Source organism: Chiloscyllium plagiosum, unplaced genomic scaffold, assembly GCF_037043375.1.
Source record: "Chiloscyllium plagiosum isolate Xiang-an unplaced genomic scaffold, Cpla_swu_hap1 HiC_scaffold_29, whole genome shotgun sequence".
Lineage (NCBI taxonomy): Eukaryota > Metazoa > Chordata > Chondrichthyes > Orectolobiformes > Hemiscylliidae > Chiloscyllium > Chiloscyllium plagiosum.
The window spans coordinates 930,454-951,790 of record NW_028270167.1 but is presented as its reverse complement, the minus strand read 5'-3'; the positions used below and the strand labels follow the sequence as shown (position 1 = coordinate 951,790).

Here is a 21,337-nt window from a genome sequence, read left to right as displayed (position 1 = left end):
CTGGCATCAGGTGTGGAACACATGGTCTGTCTGTTACCAACTGCTCCTCCCTAACCTGACCAATAGGTGAGAACACAAAGCTGTGCCAGAGACACCGTCATCTAGTGATGGTGAGGTCAGTCGATACAAATCACAAATTACTGTCCAAATAACAAGTTCCTGATAGAGACTCAAAACAAACAAAGTCACTGTGAAGCCTGATGGGCAACGCTAATGGATTGCTTCTCCCAAAGTGGAGGGTCCAAATTGTTTCCATGTGGAAATCAAGTGAACATTTAAACCCTTCCAAAATTAATGAGCACTTCCTATGGAAAGCAGTCAAGCCTTGAATTAATGGGCCAGGTGAATACAGCCAATGGGCTCTAATGTTATGAAAGGACTGTTCCCAGGTAACTGCAGTGTCTTCTTCCAAGCCAATAAGAGACTGAAACAAACACAGACATAGCTGGAGAACCTCAGCAGGTCTGTGGAGAGAAACGTTTTGGGTCCAATGACCCTTCAGAACAAGAGATTGACCTGGGCTGATCTTCCTGCACAGTATCTCTCTGCTGGTTTGGAGGATGTAGCATGGTCCCTGTGACAGAGAACTGGCTGGGGAGGGCATGAGCTCTGTTGTTGAGAAACATGGGCTGATTGTGAAGGAAGAGATGTGTAAAGCTGTGGCTATACCTCAGTGAGAAAGTGTGGTTGAGGCAGTAAATACTCTTTCGCATTTATCATTGAATTCTGAATGGTAACACTGTGCTTCTCTATTTTGTCAGGATCTTGGGACACGAAGGGGAAGCTGTGAATACAGCCAGCTCTCCCCACGGCTGAAAATATAACCCACTCTCCTGAGACTGACACAACAGACTTTGAACGTGGCAGCAACATCTACCACCTTGCTCACTGCTTTTCTGTTATTTGATAATGTTTTTCTGACCTTTGGTTGTTGTTGATGAGTCTATATAAGGTCAATGCAATTCCAATGACTGGTCCAACTCACAGTCTTATCCCTGTTAACTGTTGTCATTTAGCACAACATCAGCTATGAACAAATGAGCTTTTGTGAGCATTTTGTGGAGTAACAAATTGTTTGGGTTTCACTGTCAGTGATATCTCATTCCATTTATTCACTCGGTATTTTTTGAATATAGAATGCTTTGGCAAGAGACTGGAGTAAAGTTCTGGGAGAGCAGTGATTGTGGGGGGAGTTAGAGAGGGTGGCTTTTGGAGGAAATGATTCTACTCCAAGTTGCAGCTCAGCTGCTAGCTCCAGTTTCCCCCAGATGCTTTTAGTCGCATGATTTGACGGAACCCGGGTCTTGCTTAAAACAGAGTGGTGCTGTTGAAGCTTCTTGCCTTACACTCATCAGGACAGAATTACAGGAATACTAAAATCCCAAAGGGAACACCAATTTATACTGATGAGGAAAAGATGCTGATTGGTTTGCAAATCAACACTGGCAATGCCTTGACCAACCAAAGGTAATGCAAAGTTAGCTCTGATTCTGCATTAGGATAGCACTTGCTGGACAGTCTGGAGTGTGCCAAGAATTATGCTAACAACCAATTGAAGGGTCACATTGTAACTCATATATACATGCTGGAAGCTGCATCTATTCACACACACTGATCTGACATTTTGTTCAGACATTGCAGCTTTTTACAAAAGGATGGGACAGTCGTCCTCTGGTGCATTTTCTGTGGCACTGTTTCAATCAATCTGAGATAATTTGCCAACTGTTCAGCACCCTCTCCTCATGCAGTATAAATTGTTGTTCCCTTTGGGATTTGGAATTCTTGTGATTCTGACCTGATGAGTGCAAGATAAAATACTCTTAATGATATGTGTGTTTTTCAGCAATAAAGATGCATTTCATTTTCTAGACCAGTTAGGGATTTTGATTTTCTGTATTGAGTGCTGGTTTTTAATTGCTTTATAAACACTGTCTGCTCTTTATTGACTTAGTTCCATGGGCTGAGAGGCAGCTTTCTGAAGTTGGGCAATGTGTTTAATTCTTTTCCATGCTAATGACTTATATGTACTTCCTTCTGGTATAAGCATCAATCCATCTCTACCAGCATTTAGGATTTGATTTGATTTATTATAGTCACATGTACCTAAGTACAGTGAAAAGCTTTGTTTTGCAATGAGTACAGGCAGATCATAACAAACAAGGACATAGAGATCATATGGTGGCACGTTGGCTCAGTGGTTAGCACTGCTGCCTCACAGCGCCAGGGACCCGGGTTTGATTCCCGCCTCCGGCCACTGTCTGTATGGAGTTTGCACATTCTCCTCGTGTCTGTGCGGGTTTGCTCCGGGTGCTCTGGTTTCCTCCCACAATCCAAAGATGTGCAGGTCAGGGTGGATTGGCCGTGCTAAGTTGCCCACTGTGTTAGGGGTAAATATAGGGTAGGGGAATGGGTTTAGAACATAGAACAGTACAGCACAGAACAGGCCCTTCAGCCCATGATGTTGTGCCAACCATTGATCCTCATGTAAGGTAAACCTAATGTATGAACCCTAAAATTTCTGTTTGAACATAGAACAGTACAGCACAGAACAGGCCCTTCAGCCCACGATGTTGTGCCAACCATTGATCCTCATGTAAGGTAAACCTAATGTACGAATCCTCAAATTTCTGTGACCATATGCATTTCCAGCAGTCTCTTAAATATTCCCAATGACCTCACTTCCACAACTGCTGCTGGCAACACATTCCATGCTGTCACAACTCTCTGCATAAAGAACCCGCCTTTAACATCCCCTCTATACTTTCCGCCAAACAGCTTAAAACTATGAGCCCTCGTGTTAACAATTTCTGCCATGGGAACAAGTCTCTGGCCATCAACTCTATCTATGCCTCTCATTATCTTGTACACCTCAATTAGGTCCCCTCTCTTCCTTCTTTTTTCCAATGAAAAAAGTCCGAGCTCAGTCAACCTCTCTTCGCAAGATAAGCCCTCCAGTCCAGGCAGCATCCTGGTAAACCTCCTCTGAACCCTCTCCAAAGCATCCACATCTTTCCTATAATAGGGCGACCAGAACTGAACGCAGTATTCCAAGTGCGATCTAACCAAAGTTTTATAGAGCTGCAACAAGATTTCACGGCTCTTAAACTCAATCCCCCTGTTAATGAAAGTCAAAACACCATATGCTTTCTTAACAACCCTGTCCACTTGGGTGGCCATTTTAAGGGATCTATGTACCTGCACCCCAAGATCCGGTTGGGTTTCTCTTCAGAGGGACAGTGTGGACTTGTTGGGCCGAAGGGCTTGTTTCCACACTGTAGAGAATCTAATCTAATCTAATCTAGGATGCTTAGACAGAGTGAGGCATTCAAGATTACAGTGCACAGGAAGTATGCAAAAGCAAAGTCAGCATTAGATTTGAAATAGGAGTGTATGTTTCTAAGCTTTACTTTAAAAAGTTATTTTGTATTTTTGGGGCCTTTGAAAATGCTGAGGAACATGTGGATTTGAACAATCTATTTAGTTTAAACCATAAATCCATTGGCTGGGAGAGAATGGTTTTTGTGCCAAAGTCCTACAGTGCAGGTCCCAACTCCCCCCCCCCCCCCCGGGCAGGAGCAGGCCAGGATTGAAACGGACAATCAGTGAAGATTACTCTGTCGATTCCACACGGGGCACATCAATGGCCAATGAAATACACAGGACTGTGGTCAGGTCCCATAAAGAATAAAAAAAACTGAAGAGGGATGAGGAACAAACTCAGCAATCATCCTGGACGATTTTGGGAAGAGTAAACATTGCTACTAGGGCATCTCATTAAAAACAGAGATCTTTGCTCATTCACCAGTTAAAACAGAAGGACTAGGAGCAGCTGTAGGCCATTCGGTCCCTTGACCCTTTTCCACCTTTCAATACAATTATTGGCTGATCTCATCTTACCCTCGATTCACTTTCCTGCCCATTCTCCATAACCCTTTAACCCAATACTGCTTAAAAATCTATCTCTTTTATAAATTTACTCTATGTCCCAGCACCCACCACAGTCTCATAGTGAATTTACAGATTCATGACCCTTTGAGGAAATAAATGCTCCTCATCTCTGCTTTAAATCTACAATTTAATTATATTTTCTGTACAAAAATAACGCTGATAGGCTGAATAGTTATATTCAACACTGGTTATACACCCATCCATTAAAGCGCCTCCCGATACACACCCATCTGATATGGTCCCAGCTCCTTGAAAAGCAATGGACGACACCATGTGGGGATGTGTTCACAGTCAGGTGTGTGACAAGCAATTGATCTGAAATTGCCTGATGTCTTTTCCTGATGTGTTTATCCTCTTATGTATCAGGTTTTCTGAATTTGATCAGGCCGGCAGTGGATTTCCATCCACACTTCCTACTTTTATATTTTATGCTGCTTTGTCATGGATTTGCAGCAGTTATTTTGTAAAGTTGTAGATTTCGCCTTCACTGAAATAAATAATGTGGGACTTGCTCTTGTTGCCTCGGATTTCATTAACTGTTCACAAATAATCCAAAATCATAACATAAAATGCTGAAGATATTTAAACCACCGAAATCTCGATTAGATTTGCTTGTAACAGATTCCTGAGTATCTGGCCGTGTTAGAAAGCAGACTGGCATCTTTCTGAATGGTCAGTTTCTGACACTGAGTCACTGAAACATTGGCTTCTAACATGAAGGTCACTCAATGAACACAGGGTATGCTGGAGAATCACAGCAGGTCTAGCAGCACCTGTAGAGAGAGAAACAGTTAATGTTTCCAGTCTGGTACAGCTCTTCTTCAGAACTGAACAGTGGACTTGAAACATTAATGCTCTTTTTCTCTCTACAGATGCTGCTAAACCAACTGTGTACCTCCAGCACTTTCTGTTTTAATTCCTATCTCCAGCATTAGCAAAAGTTTGATATGAACTTCGCTGAGATATGAGCAAACACTGCATCGAGTCAGTGAAGAATGAGTGATCTCTGCTCAAACAGGAAGCTGTTTAGTGAGTATCGAGACACGCCTGACTGTGTGGGAGGTAAACCGCTCCAGAAACACCAACAAACACCATCCGCCCGGGGAGTCAGTGCAACTTCAATTAAATGAGCGGAAGAATCAGTAGACCAGGTGCTGACTGTCACCTCTGGCAGAGACCAATCAGGAACTCCGTTCTGAGTGGCAGTATCAGGCAGTATGTGGAGGTGTGGAAACAGGGGCAGGAAGATCCCAAATGTTGCCCTTCTGACAAGTTAGCCACACAAGACACTAGAGAGGGAGTCAGTTTCTCAGTCTCAGCCACAGACTGAGACATTACTGACTCAGTCCAATGAATAGTGGGCACATGAGAGCGTCAATACTGAGGGAGTGCCATACTGTCGGAGGGTCAGTGCTGAGGGAGTGCCGCACTGTCGGAGGGTCAGTGCTGAGGGAGTGCTGCACTGTCAGAGGGTCAGTGCTGAGGGAGCGCCGCACTGTCGGAGGGTCAGTGCTGAGGGAGTGCTGCACTGTCGGAGGGTCAGTGCTGAGGGAATGCCGCACTGTCGGAGGGTCAGTGCTGAGGGAGCGCCGCACTGTCGGTGGGTCAGTGCTGAGGGAGTGCCGCACTGTCAGAGGGTCAGTGCTGAGGGAGTGCCGCACAGTCGGAGGGTCAGTACTGAGGGAGTGCCGCACTGTCAGAGGGTCAGTGCTGAGGGAGTGCCGCACTGTCGGAGGATCAGTGCTGAGGGAGTGCCGCACTGTCAGAGGGTCAGTGCTGAGGGAGTGCTGCACTGTTGGAGGGTCAGTGGTGAGGGAGTGCTGCACTGTCATAGGGTCAGCGTTGAGGGAATGCCGCACTGTCGGAGGGTCAGCTCTGAGGGAGTGCCGCACTGTCGGAGGGTCAGCGCTGTGGGAGTGCCGCACTGTCGGAGGGTCAGCGCTGTGGCAGTGCCACACAGTCGCAGGGTCAGTGCTGAGGGAATGCTGCACTGTCAGAGGGTCAGTGCTGAGGGAGTGCTGCACTGTCAGAGGGTCAGTGCTGAGGCAGTGCTGAGGGAGTGCTGCACTGTCGGACGGTCAGTGCTGAGGGAGTGCTGCACGGTCAGAGGGTCAGTGCTGAGGGAGCACGGCACTGTCTGAGGGTCAGTGCTGAGGGAGTGCCGCACTGTCGGAGGGTCAGTGCTGAGGGAGTGCTGCACTGTCGGAGGGACAGTGCTGAGGGAGTGCCGCACTGTCGGAGCGTCCGAACTGAGGGAGTGCTGCACTGTCGGAGGGTCAGTGCTGAGGGAGTGCTGCATTGTTGGAGGGTCATGCTGAGGGAGTGCCGCACTGTCGGTGGGTCAGTGCTGAGGGAGTGCCACATTGTCGGAGGGTCAGTGCTGAGGGAGAGCCACACTGTCGGAGGGTCAGTGCTGAGGGAGTGCCGCACTGTCGGAGGGTCAGTGCTGAGAGAGTGCCGCACTGTCGGAAGGTCAGTGCTGAGGGAGTGCCGCACTGTCGGAGGGTCAGTGCTGAGGGAGTGCCGCACTGTCGGAGGGTCAGTGCTGAGGGAGTGCCGCACTGTCAGTGGGCCGGTGCTGAGGGAATGCAGCACTGTCGGAGGGTCAGTGCTGAGGGAGCGCCGCACAGTCAGCGGGTCAGTGCTGAGGGCGTGTCGCACTGTTGGAGGGTCAGTGCTGAGGGAGAGGGCACTGTCGGAAGGTCAGTGGGGAGGGAGTGCCGCACTGTCGGAGGGTCAGTGCTGAGGGAGTGCCGTACTGTCGGAGGGTCAGTGCTGAGGGAGTGCTGCACTGTCGGAGGGTCAGTGCTGAGGGAGTGCCGCACTGTCGGAAGGTCAGCGCTGAGGGAGTGCCGTACTGTCAGAGGGTCAGTGCTGAGGGAGTGCTGCACTGTCGGAAGGTCAGCGATGAGGGAGTGCTGCACTGTCGGAAGGTCAGCGCTGAGGGAGTGCTGCACTGTTGGAAGGTCAGCGCTGAGGGAGTGCCACACTGTCGGAGGGTCAGCGCTGAGAGAGTGCCGTACCATCGGAGGGTCAGTGCTGAGGGAGTGCTGCACTGTCAGAAGGTCAGTGCTGAGGGAGTGCCGTACTCTCGGAGGGTCAGTGCTGCGGGAATGCCGCACTGTCGGAGGGTCAGTGCTGAGGGAGTGCTGCACTGTCGGAGGGTCAGTGCTGAGGGAGTGCCGCTCTGTCAGATGGTCAGTGCTGAGGGGGTGCCGCACTGTCGGAGGGTCAGTGCTGAGGGAGCGCCGCACTGTCACAGGGTCAGCGCTGAGGGAGTGCCGTACTCTCGGAGGGTCAGTGCTGCGGGAGTGCCGCACTGTCGGAGGGTCAGTGCTGAGGGAGTGCCGTACTGTCGGATGGTAAGCGCTGAGAGAGTGCCGCACTGTCGGAGGGTCAGTGCTGAGGGAGTGCCGCACTGTCGGGAGGTCAGCGCTGAGGGAGTGCCGTACTGTCGGATGGTAAGCGCTGAGAGAGTGCCGTACTGTCGGAGGGTCAGTGCTGAGGGAGTGCTGCACTGTCGGAAGGTCAGCGATGAGGGAGTGCTGCACTGTCGGAAGGTCAGCGCTGAGAGAGTGCCGTACCATCGGAGGGTCAGCGCTGAGGGAGTGCCGTACTCTCGGAGGGTCAGTGCTGCGGGAATGCCGCACTGTCGGAGGGTCAGTGCTGAGGGAGTTCCGCACTATCGGAGGGTCAAGACTGAGGGAGTGCCGCTCTGTCAGATGGTCAGTGCTGAGAGGGTGCCGCACTGTCGGAGGGTCAGTGCTGAGGGAGTGCCGTACTCTCGGAGGGTCAGTGCTGCGGGAATGCCGCACTGTCGGAGGGTCAGTGCTGAGGGAGTTCCGCACTATCGGAGGGTCAAGACTGAGGGAGTGCCGCTCTGTCAGATGGTCAGTGCTGAGAGGGTGCCGCACTGTCGGAGGGTCAGTGCTGAGAGAGTTCCGCACTATCGGAGGGTCAAGACTGAGGGAGTGCCGCTCTGTCAGATGGTCAGTGCTGAGAGGGTGCCGCACTGTCGGAGGGTCAGTGCTGCGGGAGTGCCGCACTGTCGGAGGGTCAGTGCTGAGGGAGTTCCGCACTATCGGAGGGTCAAGACTGAGGGAGTGCCGCACTGTTGGAGGGTCAGTGCTGAGGGAGTGCCGCACTGTCGGAAGGTCAGTGGGGAGGGAGTGCCGCACTGTCGGAGGGTCAGTGCTGAGGGAGTGCCGCACTGTCGGAGGGTCAGTGCTGAGAGAGTGCCGTACCATCGGAGGGTCAAGACTGAGGGAGTGCCGCACTGTTGGAGGGTCAGTGCTGAGGGAGTGCCGCACTGTCGGAGGGTCAGTGCTGAGGGAGTGCCGCACTGTCGGAGGGTCAGTGCTGAGGGAGCGCCGCACTGTCGGAGGGTCAGTGCTGAGGGAGTGCCGCACTGTCGGAGGGTCAGTGCTGAGGGAGCGCCGCACTGTCAGATGGTAATTGCTGAGGGGGTGCCGCACTGTCGGAGGGTCAGTGCTGAGGGAATGCCGCACTGTCGGAGGGTCAGTGCTGAGGGAGTGCCGCACTGTCACAGGGTCAGTGCTGAGGGAATGCCGCACTGTCAGAGGGTCAGTGCTGAGGGAATGCCGCTCTGTCAGAGGGTCAGTGCTGAGGGAATGCCGCACTGTCGGAGGGTCAGTGCTGAGGGAGTGCCGCACTGTCACAGGGTCAGTGCTGAGGGAATGCCGCACTGTCAGAGGGTCAGTGCTGAGGGAGCGCCGCACTGTCACAGGGTCAGTGCTGAGGGAATGCCGCACTGTCGGAGGGTCAGTGCTGAGGGAGTGCCGCACTGTCACAGGGTCAGTGCTGAGGGAATGCCGCACTGTCAGAGGGTCAGTGCTGAGGGAATGCCGCTCTGTCAGAGGGTCAGTGCTGAGGGAGTGCCGCTCTGTCGGAGGGTCAGTGCTGAGGGAGTGCTGCACTGTCAGCAGGTCAGTGCTGAGGGAATGCTGTGCTGTCGGTGGGTCAGTGCTGAGGGAGTGCTGCACTGTCAGTGGGTCAGTACTGAGGGAGTGCTGCACTGTCAGAGGGTCAGCACTGATGTAGCGCCGCGCTGTCAGCGAGTCAGTGCTGAGGAAGTGCCGCACTGTCGGAGGGTCAGAACTGAGGGAGTGCTGCACTGTCGGAAGGTCAGTGCTGAGGGAGTGCCACATTGTCGGAGGGTCAGTGCTGTGGGAGTGCCACATTGTCGGAGGGTCCGTGCTGAGGGAGTGCTGCACTGTCATAGGATCAGTGCTGAGGGAGCGCCGCACTGTCACAGTGTCAGCGCTGAGGGAGTGCTGCATTGTCAGAGGGTCAGTGCTGAGGGAGTGCCGCACTGTCAGAGGGTCAGCACTGATGTAGCGCCGCGCTGTCAGCGAGTCAGTGCTGAGGGAGTGCCGCACTGTCGGAGGGTCAGAACTGTGGGAGTGCTGCACTGTCGGAGGGTCAGTGCTGAGTGAGTACCACATTGTCGGAGGGTCAGTGCTGAGTGAGTTCCACATTGTCGGAGGGTCAGTGCTGAGGGAGAGCCACACTGTCGGACGGTCTGTGCTGAGGGAATGCCACACTGTCAGAGAGTCAGTGCTGAGGGAGTGCTGCACTGTCGGAGGTTCAGTGCTGAGGGAGTGCTACACTGTCGGAGGGTCAGCGCTGAGGGAGTGCCGCACTGTCGGAGTGTCAGTGATGAGGGAATGCTGCAGTGTCAGAGGGTCAGTGCTGAGGGAGCGCCGCACTGTCGGAGGGTCAGTACTGAGGGAGTCCCACACTGTCAGAGGGTCAGTACTGAGGTCCGCACTGTCGGAGGGTCAATGCTGAGGGAGTGCCGCACTGTCAGAGGGTCTGTGCTGAGGGAGTGCTGCACAGTCAGAGGGTCAGCACTGAGGGAGTGCCGTGCTGTCAGAGTGTCAGTGCTGAGGGAGCACCGCACTGTCGTAGGGTCTGTGCTGAGGGAGCACCGCACTGTCGTAGGGTCTGTGCTGAGGGAGTGCTGCACTGTCAGAGGGTCAGCACTGAGGGAGTGCCGCACTGTCGGAGGTTTTTTAGTCATTCACTGGATGTGGGTGCCATTGGTTAGAGCAACATTTATTCTAGGAATTCTGAAGATGTTCACCACCAAAATAGACTTTTCAGTCCAACTTGTCCATGCCGACCAGATGTCCGAAATTAATCTAGTCCATTTGTCAGCACTCGGCCCATATCCCTCCAAACCCTTTCTATTCATGTCCCCATCCAGATGCCTTTTAAATGCTGCAATTGTATCAGCCTCCACCACTTCCTCTGGCAGCTCATTCCATACACGTACCACCCTCTGTGAAGAAACTGCCCCTCAGGTCCCTTTTAAATTTTCCCCTCTCACCCTAAACCTCTGCCCTCTAGTTCTGGACTCCCCTACCTTTGGGAAAAGACCTTGACTATTCACCCTATCCATGCACCTCATGATTTTATACACTTCTATAACGTCATCCATGACACTCAGTGAAAACAGCCCCAGTCTAGTCAGCCTCTCCCTGTAGCTCAAACCCTCCAACCCTGGCAACATCCTTGTAAATCTTTGCTGAAGTGTTACAAGTTTCACAACATCCCTCCTATACCAGGGAGACCAGAATTGCACGCAATATTCCAACAGTGGCCTAACCAATGTCCTGTACAGCCGCAACATGACCTCCCAACTCCTGTACTCAAAGCAATGACCAATAAAGGAAAGCATACCAAACACCGCCTTCATTATCCCGTCTTCTGTAACTCTACTTCCAAGGAGCTATTAACCTGTACCCCAAGGCCTCTTTGTTCAGCAACACTCCCTAGGACCTTTCTGTTAAGTACTGTCCTGCTTTGCCTTTCCAAAATGTAGCACCTCACATGTATCTGTGATATATCCCAGGCCCCTAGACCATTATCTGGGTTTCTGGATTAGTAGTTTAGTTTAGTGATGAAGTGACTAGGCCATCCCCTCCCTGAGATGTTGCCTTTAGGATGAGAGTTGAAACTGAAGCTGTTTCTGTTTCCTTTCATTGATGTGAATGATCCCACAGCAATTTGTTGAAGAAATTGGGGATACCGTGTACCTGATGCCCTGATCAGTATTTGTCGGTCAAATGACAGCATTCAAACAGGTTATAAGATCATTTGCAATCATTCTCCATTTGCTGTAAAATACTTTGGGATGCTCAATAATCATGAAAGGACCTAAACAGGAATAAACAGCTGTTTGCATTGACAGAGCTGGAGCATTGCTGAACAAAGAGACAAACTGTCTGTCATTTCCATGTTGAACCCGTCAGGACATATTGCAAGAATAACAAATTTCAAAGGAATCAACTATTGATTCTGCATGAGAAGAGGTACTGTATATTGATTGCTTGTCTTGTCAATATCTTATTGGCATTTAACTTGGAGTACAATTGACATTTACATATACTAGATAAACACTGGATACTAACCAAATAAATATTAAATAGATGTTTTATTCCAAGCCATTCAGCAGGGATTGGGGTATTGCTGCCTCTTCCTGCTTCTACCGAGTGATGGGGATAGTCACTAACCAGAGCAGTTCACTCAGTGATTAAGATAATATCAAACACTGCTCACCCATTAGTTTAGAAACTCTACCTACTCGCAGTTGCCGAGCGGGCACCTTTAGCCGCCTTCAGAAAAGTTAAGCTCGTTATTATTACCATCGGCAGGAGGGAAAAGGTTAATCCCCTTTGCTACTATCTTTTCACTTAAAAGTGAATGTTTAATCTTTCTCTAATCAGATTATCTCAGATGTTGAAGTGTTTGCTACTTTTAAATATTCTTTAATGATTTTTTTAAACTGAAATTTCCTGTTTAACTGCAGTGACTACATTTCAAAAGAAAGCTTCATTAATTGTAGAACACCTTGGGCTGTCTGGAGATTGTGAAAAATCTTTCTCTCCTGTTGGGTAACTTCATTTTCTCTCCTGGTTCACTGATTGTTGGATCTCCTGTTCTCAAAGGTTATTGTGTGTTCGTACCAGAACACAATGCAAATTTGGCAAATGAATAGTTAACACTCAGGTAGATTGTACCAGAAATTTGTGGAGAAATTTTGTATCCTGTCTGTCCAATATTTTCTAATTACAAATTCTTCATGAAACAATTGTGACAATGTATTAATGAGAAACTGATACGAGGAAAGCAGAATTGTCCCGTGGAGTCAGGGAGTTTCTACATGGGGTATGTGTCACAGAGTCCAATGCACAGAGCAAAGGTAACTATAAGAACTTGAGATATTTTCTAATTAATCAGTTCAGAGATGTTACTACACACCAATAGAACTTGGAATAGTGGAACTTGACACTTGCTCTGTGAAGTGAGTGGCAGACTGACTGCAGAAATGTGGGGTGTACAAAGTTAAAAATCACACAACACCAGGCTATAATACAACAGGTTTAACTTCATCTTATACTGCACAACCACCTGCTGAAGGAGCGTCGCTCCGAAAGCTAGTGCTTCCAGTTAAACCTGTTGGACTATAACCTGGTGTTGTGATTTTTAATTTTGCAGAAATGACAGTCTTGTTCCTCCATTCAGACCATGGGAGTGTCCTGGTTCTAATGTTCAAGAGCATGTGAGTTCAAATCTCACTGTTGCTATTTGAGAACTAGAAATTTGGAATTGAAAGGTCGATTTTGGTAAAGACTGAACCTTGGATTGTAAAACCCTGAAATGGTAGCAAGCAGCACTGTGGAAAGTCAATGGCATTTGTGGACTTTGAAACAGAATTAATGTTTCAAATTCAATATGACTCTTATTTCCAAAAATTCTGAGAAAGACTCATCCCAAACTCGAAATGTTAACTCTGGTTTTCTCTGTCCAAAGATGCATCTGAATTTCTCCAGCACTTTCTGATTTTACTTCAGATTTTAGCATCTATAGGATCTTGCTTTTATTGAATGATAAAAAAAAACCATTCGCTTCCACCTTTCCCCTCCTTCCATATCCTCGTTGTGACTGTGATGTCCTTTTCCAAAATTTCAATCCACATTGGTCCAGGAAATCAGTTCGACTTTCCCAGAACTCAATCTTTGAACACTTCTGTTGTTATCATTTAGTCTGTCTCAGTTTGCGATTGAACCATTAACCGTTACACGCTCATATAAATCAAGTGAGAAAAAACAGTTTGACATATTGTTTTTGTTGTAGTTGTGACCAGCACTGAGTCCAATGACTGATGGCCATTCAGTCCATCAACTACATGTTGGTGGGAAGTACATTTTATCCTTTGCATTGAATCATTTTGAGGCCTAAGGGAGTCATGGCTTTACAATTCAAGGTGGATAGGACAAATGGAAGATGGACTTTAAAAAAAAAACGCTGTCTGGTCCTTGGCTGGAGGGCTGAGCCCAGTTCTGGCCATAACTCTTTCTGAAGGAAGCTGGAGACTGTGTTGGGAAAGGTTTATGAGAGTTAGACTTCAGTTCCCAAAGGTAGATTAGAGTAACTGGGACCTTTCACCTTGGAGAGTGTTGAAAGAAAAGGTGAGAGAGCTGATCGATATCCTCAGCAAACCTGTCACCGGGCATTTCCTGCCCCTTCAAACAACCTCGTTACGTGTCTGAGCATGTGTCTGAGACAGGTGAATGGAATATATGACCCAGGACACATAGAGTCATAGAGACGTACAGCACAGAAACAGACATTTCGGCCCGACTCCTCCATGCTGACCAGATATCCTAACCTAATTTAGCATTTGACCCATATCCCTCTAAACCTTTCCTATTCATATACCCATCCAGATGCCTTTTCAATGTTGTAATTAAATATGGAGTGCCACAAACTGGGGAAGGTCATTTACCCAGCCATTGGCGATCATCAATCAAAAGGCTGGACTTTTCTCTTCCCAATATGCTTCAGGAGGTCAGGCAGGCAGCATTTTGTCGAACTGGTACTGATGAATAAGAACAATATAAATTTTTTTTCTTTTTAATTTACCTATTTTTCTAATCATCCTGTTCAGGGATCTTCTTACTCACATCTGGAGTAGGCAGGACCTGGACCCAGACCTCCCAGACCAGGGGTTAGGGACATTACCACTCTGCCACAAGTGGGCCAATGAGCAGCATTTCATTCAATCACTACAAAGGAAAGCCACATGCTTGGGCTGTTGGTTTCCATTCTTTAATTCAGTCTATCAAATATTGTGAACTTCCTAGTTTAGTGAAGAAGAGGGTAGTGATAGGATAGTGAAGAATACGTTTGGTCTACTTTCCTTCATTGGTCAGAGCATTGAGTATAGGAATTAGGACATCATGTTGCAGCAGTACAGGAAATTGGTGAGGCCACGTTTGGAATATTGCGTGCAATTCTGGTCTCCCTGCTATAGGAAGGATGTTGTGAAACGTGAAAGGGTTCAGAAAAGATTTAGAAGGATGTTGCCGGGGTTGGAGGGTTTGAGCTACAGGGAGAGGCTGAACAGGCTGGGGCTGTTTTCTCTGAGTGTCAGAGGATGATGGATGACTTTATAGATGGTTATAAAATCATGAGGTGCATGGATAGGGTGAATAGTGGAGACGATACAAAGATTGGTGGAGTTGTGGATAGTGTAGAAGGACCCTGAACAGCTTGGTATACAGAGGGACCTTGGGGTTCAAGTCTGTAGCTCCCTGAAAGTGGCCACGCAACCAGATAGGGTGGTAAAGAAGGCATATGTCATGCTTGCCTTTATTGGTCAAGGAATTAAGTACAAGAGTGAGGATGTCATGTTGCAGCTTTATAAAACTTTGGTTAGGCCACACTTTTACATTCAATTCTGGTCACCACATTACAGAAAAGATGTGGAGGCTGTGGAGAGGGTGCTGAAGAGGTTTACCTGGATGCTGCCTTGATTAGAGGATATGAGCTATAAGGAGAGGCTGGAAAAACTCAGGTTGCTTTCTCTGGAGCAGCAGAGGCTGAGGGGAGACTTGATAGAGGTCTATAAAATTATGAGATGCGTAGATAGGGCTTGATGGTCAGAATCATTTTTCCCAGAGTTGAAATGTCTAATACAAGGGGAATGCATTTAAGGTGAGAGGGGGTAAGTTCAAAGGAGGTGTGAGGAGGCTGGAAAGCACTGCCAGAGATGATGTTGGAGGCAGATCAATGGGGGGTGTTTAAGAGACTTTTAGATAAGCACATGAATATGCAAGGACTAGAGGGGCATGGAGCAAGGGCAGGCAGCTGGGATTAGTTTAATTAGGCATTATGTTTGGCACAACATTGTGCGTTAAAGGGCCCGTCCCTGTTCTGTACAGTTCTACATTCTATGTTTAGATTCTAATGTCACCATCTGCTGTGTTGGGCTTTGAGCCCTAGTCCCCAAAATATGAGCCAGGGGTTAGGGATTCCTGACTTAGGGACAATCCCCTGGGCTGGTATCACCGTGTGTCCTCGAAGGTGTGATTTCCCATCTCTGACAGTTTCTCTACCTTTTATTTGCAGGATCCGTGAAAGCAGAAATCAGTAAGTGTCATTTCCTGTCTCACTGTTGGTGAAGTTCAGAATTAAACTCATTAATCGACAGGGAACGTTCTGTCAGGAAGAACAACACTGACTTCAGCAACTTTCCGGCAGAGAGAGAGAACCATCTAGAACCCTTGAGCATCCTGCCCTTACTCAGGGTCCATCACAGACTGGGAAAGGGAATGTGACTGAAGTGAGTGTGTGAGAGAGAGTGAGTGTGAGTGAGTGAGTGAGCGTGTGATATTGTGAGTAAGAGTGTGAGTGACAGAGAGAAAGGGTGTAAGCGAGTGAATATATTTCAGAGTTCTTCACTGGGGAGGGGAGTGACAGGGAGGTGAGGGAGTGCTGCAAGATGATGGGATGGTGGTCGCTTTGTGGGGGGTGGGGTAGCTTGGGATTGAGGGGTTGATCCCTCACCTTTGCTCCATGGCAACAATTATGTGAATGATCAGCTTTGTTTCTGATATGACAACAGTGAGAACAACCTGATTGGTTGTAAAGCTTTTTGAGAGATTCTGAGTGTGAGCAGCTATTAAAATGAAAATCTGTTTTTCTCAGAGGTAACAACCTTAAACACACATATTGAGATCAACTGCATCTCCAGTATCATAGAGCGTACAGACGATGGCAAACAATGGACGAGTACAACCTCATCTGTCTGGAACATATCGAGGCTGGAGGACAGTCACTCCCAGTATCGGTGTTTGGAAGACACTGACGGCTGGGTTCACATCTTCATCAAAAGTATGTAACTAAGTCTTCTCTCATTGTGAACAAGTAATGCTTTAGAACACCAGAAGATTACTCCGGGTTCTCAGTTCAGTGTGTAATGCCCCCTGGAAAGACTTTATTCTGTCCCCCCATTGCATTTTAAATGTGTGTGTGTATTTGTCTGTGTGTGTGTGTGTGAGAGAGTAGGGTGTATGGGTGAAGGTGGGGTGTGAGAGAATGCAGGTGAGGATGAGGTGGGTAGGGGTGTATGGGGTAGGGGGAATATGGGTGGGGATGTTGGGGGGACTGTGTGTGTGGGTGGGGGGACAGTGGGTGGGGGAGTGTGGGTGAGGGTGAGGGAGTGTGGGTGGGTGAGGGTGGGGGTGTGTGGATGTGGGGGGGAGAGTGTTGGTGGAGGAGTGTGGGGGAGTGTGGGGGAGTGTGGGTGGGAAAGTGTGGGTGGGGGAGTGTGGGGGAGTGTGGGTGGGAAAGTGTGGGTGGGGGAGTGTGGGGGAGTGTGGGTGGGAGAGTGTGGGTGGGGGAGTGTGGGGAAGTGTGGGTGGGAGAGTGTGGGTGGGAAAGTGTGGGTGGGGGAGTGTGGGGGAGTGTGGGTGGGAGAGTGTGGGTGGGAAAGTGTGGGTGGGGGAGTGTGGGGGAGTGTGGAGGAGTGTGGGTGGGAAAGTGTGGGTGGGGGAGTGTGGGGGAGTGTGGGTGGGAGAGTGTGGGTGGGGGAGTGTGGGGGAGTGTGGGTGGGAGAGTGTGGGTGGGAAAGTGTGGGTGGGGGAGTGTGGGCGGGAAAGTGTGGGTGGGGAAGTGTGGGGGAGTGTGGGTGGGAGAGTGTGGGTGGGAAAGTGTGGGTGGGAGAGTGTGGGGGAGTGTGGGTGGGAAAGTGTGGGTGGGGGAGTGTGGGGGAGTGTGGGTGGGAGAGTGTGGGTGGGGGAGTGTGGGGAAGTGTGGGTGGGAGAGTGTGGGTGGGGGAGTGTGGGTGGGAGAGTGTGGGTGGGAAAGTGTGGGTGGGGGAGTGTGGGGGAGTGTGGGTGGGAAAGTGTGGGTGGGGGAGTGTGGGGGAGTGTGGGGGAGTGTGGGTGGGAAAGTGTGGGTGGGGGAGTGTGGGGGAGTGTGGGTGGGAGAGTGTGGATGGGGAGTGTGGGGGAGTGTGGGTGGGAGAGTGTGGGTGGGAAAGTGTGGGTGGGGGAGTGTGGGGGAGTGTGGGTGGGAGAGTGTGGGTGGGGAAGTGTGGGGGAGTGTGGGTGGGAGAGTGTGGGTGGGGAAGAGTGGGGGAGTGTGGGTGGGAAAGTGTGGGTGGGGGAGTGTGGGGGAGTGTGGGGGAGTGTGGGTGGGAAAGTGTGGGTGGGGGAGTGTGGGTGGGAGAGTGTGGGTGGGGGAGTGTGGGTGGGAAAGTGTGGGTGGGGGAGTGTGGGTGGGAGAGTGTGGGTGGGAAAGTGTGGGTGGGAAAGTGTGGGTGGGGGAGTGTGGGTGGGAGAGTGTGGGTGGGGGAGTGTGGGTGGGGAAGTGTGGGGGAGTGTGGTGGGAGAGTGTGGGTGGGAGAGTGTGGGTGGGGGAGTGTGGGTGGGAGAGTATGGGTGGGAGAGTGTGGGTGGGGGAGTGTGGGTGGGAGAGTATGGGTGGGAAAGTGTGGGGGAGTGTGGTGGGAGAGTGTGGGTGGGGGAGTGTGGGGGAGTGTGGTGGGAGAGTGTGGGTGGGGGAGTGTGGGTGGGGGAGTGTGGGGGAGTGTGGTGGGGGAGTGTGGGTGGGGGAGTGTGGGGGAGTGTGGTGGGGGAGTGTGGGTGGGGGAGTGTGGGGGAGTGTGTGAGCCCTGGGTGAGATGTTGTGATGCTTTCTGCCTGTAGATTGTCTGAATTGTGTCAAGGCTGACACTGGGACTGTGCTGGGGATGGCGCTGGGGAATCTAATCGCTACAATCCTCATCGCAGTCGCTGTTTACTGTGTATCCGCTCCCAGGAAAGTGAAGCTGCACCGAGGTAGGAACCAGATTCCCACTCCCCACCCCCCTGGGGCCATCCTGTATGTGGGTAGATGGGTGTCTTTGTAAGGCGAGGGGGAAGGAGGGTTTGGAAGGAAAGGGAGCTGGGGAAGGGGTTGGAGGGGATGGACAGGGGGTTGGGAAAGGAATGGAGAGTTGGTGCCTCATTTGGGGGCTCTGACTCCCCCCAGAATCTGGGAGTCTGTGACCCTTGTACAGAACCCTGCTGTCTGAAACTGCTTGGTCCCTGCAGTGTTCTCTGCTCAGTGAGATTCCTAGTTGTACTAGAGTGGAATATGCATTGCATTTGACATGTGTTGGGATGGTATGAAATGGGGAAAGGCGCTATTGAAATGCAGGTATTGTGTTTCTGACCTGTGGCTTTTCCTGTGTCCCCACAGCCTCTGATCGCCAGGCCCTGGTCCCAAGTGATGAGATGGGTGTCGTTTACTCTGTAAGTGATCGATAAGGGTAGAGCAGTGGATGTTGTCTACATGGAGTTAGTGAAGCTTTTAACAAAGGTCCCCCATGGTACGCTCATCCAGAGGATTAAGATGCATGAGATCCACAGTGACCTGGCCACATGGATTCAGCATCGGCTTGCCCATAGAAGGCAGTGGGTGCAGGGGAGGGGGGGAGGTGTTTTTCAGGCTGGAGGTCAATGACTACAGGTGTTCCACAGGGCTCCACACTGGGACCTCTGCTGTTTGTGATATATATATAAATGACTTGGATGAAAATGTAGATGTACGTTTGCAGACGATACAAAGGTCAGTGGAGTTGTGGATAGTGTACAAGGTTGTCAAAGCATTCAGCAGGATAGGGATCAGTTGCAGATATAGGTGGAGAAATAGCAGATGGAGTTTAATCCGGGTAAGTGTGAGGTGCTGCACTTTGGGAGATCAAATATCAAGGAAAAATATACAGTTAATGACAGGACCCTGAACAGCATTGATGTACAGAGGGATCTTGGGGTTCGAGTCCACAGTTCCCTGAGACTGGGTAAAGAAGGTATATCACATGCTTGCCTTTATTGTGCGGGGAATTGAGTACAAGAGTCACGATGTCATATTGCAACTGTATAAAACTTTGGTAAGGCCACACATTCAATTCTGGTCACCACTTACAGGAAGGATATGGAGGCTTTGGAGAGGGTGCAGGATAATGTCGGGATCAGAGGGTATGAGCCAAAAGGAGAGGCTAGAAAAACTTTGCTTTCTCTGGAGCAACAGAGGCTGAGGGGAGACTTGATAGAAGTTTATAAAATTATGAGATGCATAGATAGGGCTTGATGGTGAAAAGCTTTTTCCCAGAGTCAAAATATCTAAAACTAGGAACATGCATTTTAAGGTGAGAGGAGGAATGTTGAAACGAGATGTGAGGGACAGGTTTCTTTTTAAAGCACAGAGAGAGCGGTAGGAGTCTGGGATGTGCTGCCGGGAGTGATGGAGGAGGCAGGGATGTTAGAAGTGTTTAAAGAGCTTTTAGATAAGCACATGAATATGCAACGGATGGAGAGATATGGACCGAGGGCAGGCGGAAGGGATTAGTTTCATTTGGCGTCACGTTTGGCACAGCATCGGGGGGCCGAAGGGCCTGTTCCTGGGCTGAACAGTTCTATGTTCTGTGTTCTAAGGAACCATCCAATGGGAGCTCCACTGCAGGTCATGTGACTCTGAGCTCAGATGAGTCAAGATGGTAAGTCCCAAGTTTCAATGGGCTGTGGTCCTGAGTCCAGAGGAGCAGCAAGATCCCAGATTCAATCCCCTTTCTGTGAGGTTTGGGGGATTCTGATCAAATGTGCAACTTCTTTCATTCAATGTGGCTTCAGTTCAGGGCAAGAAGACTGAGTTCAATTCAAAGTGAGAAAGGAAGGAGGCTGGGGGTGAGGTTGGGGGTGGGGTGGGGGCAGAGGCCAGATAGAGAATCAAGTTGGGGAGGAGCAAGGTGATGGAGGAGGGAGAATGAGGGTGAAGATGGTGGGAGGGGATTGAGAGTCATGGATGGTAAATGGGGAGGGGTAGGGGAGGGGGAGTAATGGTTGAGGAATGGGGAGGGGTAGGGGAGGGGGAGTAATGGTTGAGGAATGGGGAGGGGTAGGGGAGGGGGGCAGGGGGGTGGAAGGTGATGGAGGGGGTGGTGATGGTGAGATACTTCTGACGTGAGTCGGTGACTATGGGTGAGGGACTCCAATGGGTCATTCCCAAGAACTGGTCAGTTGGATCATGCTGGATCTGTAATTCCAGGAGTTTAAATTTCCTTCCCTTTTGATTCCAGGGAATTGAACAGTCGGGCCGGCAGGAATACAGTCGGTTAGAATTCAAGAACAAGAAATGAATCTGCTCCCATCCCTGTCATGTTCGACCATGACAGCGACTGGCCAAGCTGACTGAGCCGGGAAGGGGGGGAGGAAGGTGAGGGGTGGGGGGGGGTGGGGGGGGGGGGGGGTGGGGGGGTGGGAAGTGGGGCAGAAAGGGGGGGAGGGTAAGAGGACTGGAGGAGAGGGGAAAGGAGGTGAAGGGGGGTGGGTGTTTATGTTCCCAAGCTGATTGGATTCTCCTGGAAATCCCCTGATGGGTTCCGTGAGATCAACTGGATCCTGAGATCCAGGAACACAGCCAGGGCTGGGTGGATGAGAATCCAGGAGGGGTTATATTCATCCCCATTCCCCACTCCACTGCCCACACTCCTGCTCTGTCCCAGCCACTCTCTGAGGGTCTAACCCCCAGCTACCAGTCACAAAACAGCTGGATCACGGCAGTAATCAGTCTCTGTTCGTGCTCCCCCCAGCGCTTCCCAACATTTCAGCCAATCACATCATCAGGTGGAGATTCAGGGAAAATCCCAGCTCACTGGGATCAGGAATCACTGGGATCAGGAGTCACTGGGATCAGGTGTCACTGGCATTGGGAATCACTGGGATCAGGAGTCACTGGGATCAGGTGTCACTGGGATCGGGAGTCACTGGGATCGGGAGTCACTGGATCAGGGGTCACTGGGATTGGGAATCACTGGGATCAGGAGTCACTGGGATCGGGAGTCACTGGGATCAGGTGTCACTGGGATCGGGAGTCACTGGGATCGGGAGTCACTGGGATCAGGTGTCACTGGGATTGGGAATCACTGGGATCGGGAGTCACTGGGATCGGGAGTCACTGGGATCAGGTGTCACTAGGATTGGGAATCACTGGGATCGGGAGTCACTGGGATCAGGTGTCACTGGGATTGGGAATC

At 50.4% G+C, this 21,337-nt stretch overlaps 1 protein-coding gene across 6 annotated transcripts in view; it reads left to right on the top strand.

Annotated features, from left to right (window-relative positions):
- Positions 1–20,516, top strand: part of LOC122540561 (T-cell surface glycoprotein CD3 delta chain) — a 37,754-nt gene extending 17,238 nt beyond the window's left edge. For 3 of the 6 annotated variants that reach the window (XM_087976284.1, XM_087976283.1, XM_087976282.1), the window contains 5 exons: positions 15,388–15,408; positions 15,967–16,152; positions 17,970–18,101; positions 18,505–18,557; positions 20,381–20,516. In XM_087976284.1, coding sequence (XP_087832410.1) covers positions 15,388–15,408; positions 15,967–16,152; positions 17,970–18,101; positions 18,505–18,557; positions 20,381–20,440 — 452 coding nt within the window. In that variant the 3' untranslated portion in view covers positions 20,441–20,516. Of the gene's footprint in view, positions 1–761; positions 4,461–15,387; positions 15,409–15,966; positions 16,153–17,969; positions 18,102–18,504; positions 18,558–20,380 lie in introns of those variants that run through there. The other 3 variants (XM_043676428.2, XM_087976280.1, XM_087976281.1) reach the window with 1 other exon arrangement.
- Positions 20,517–21,337: the final 821 nt, after the last annotated feature.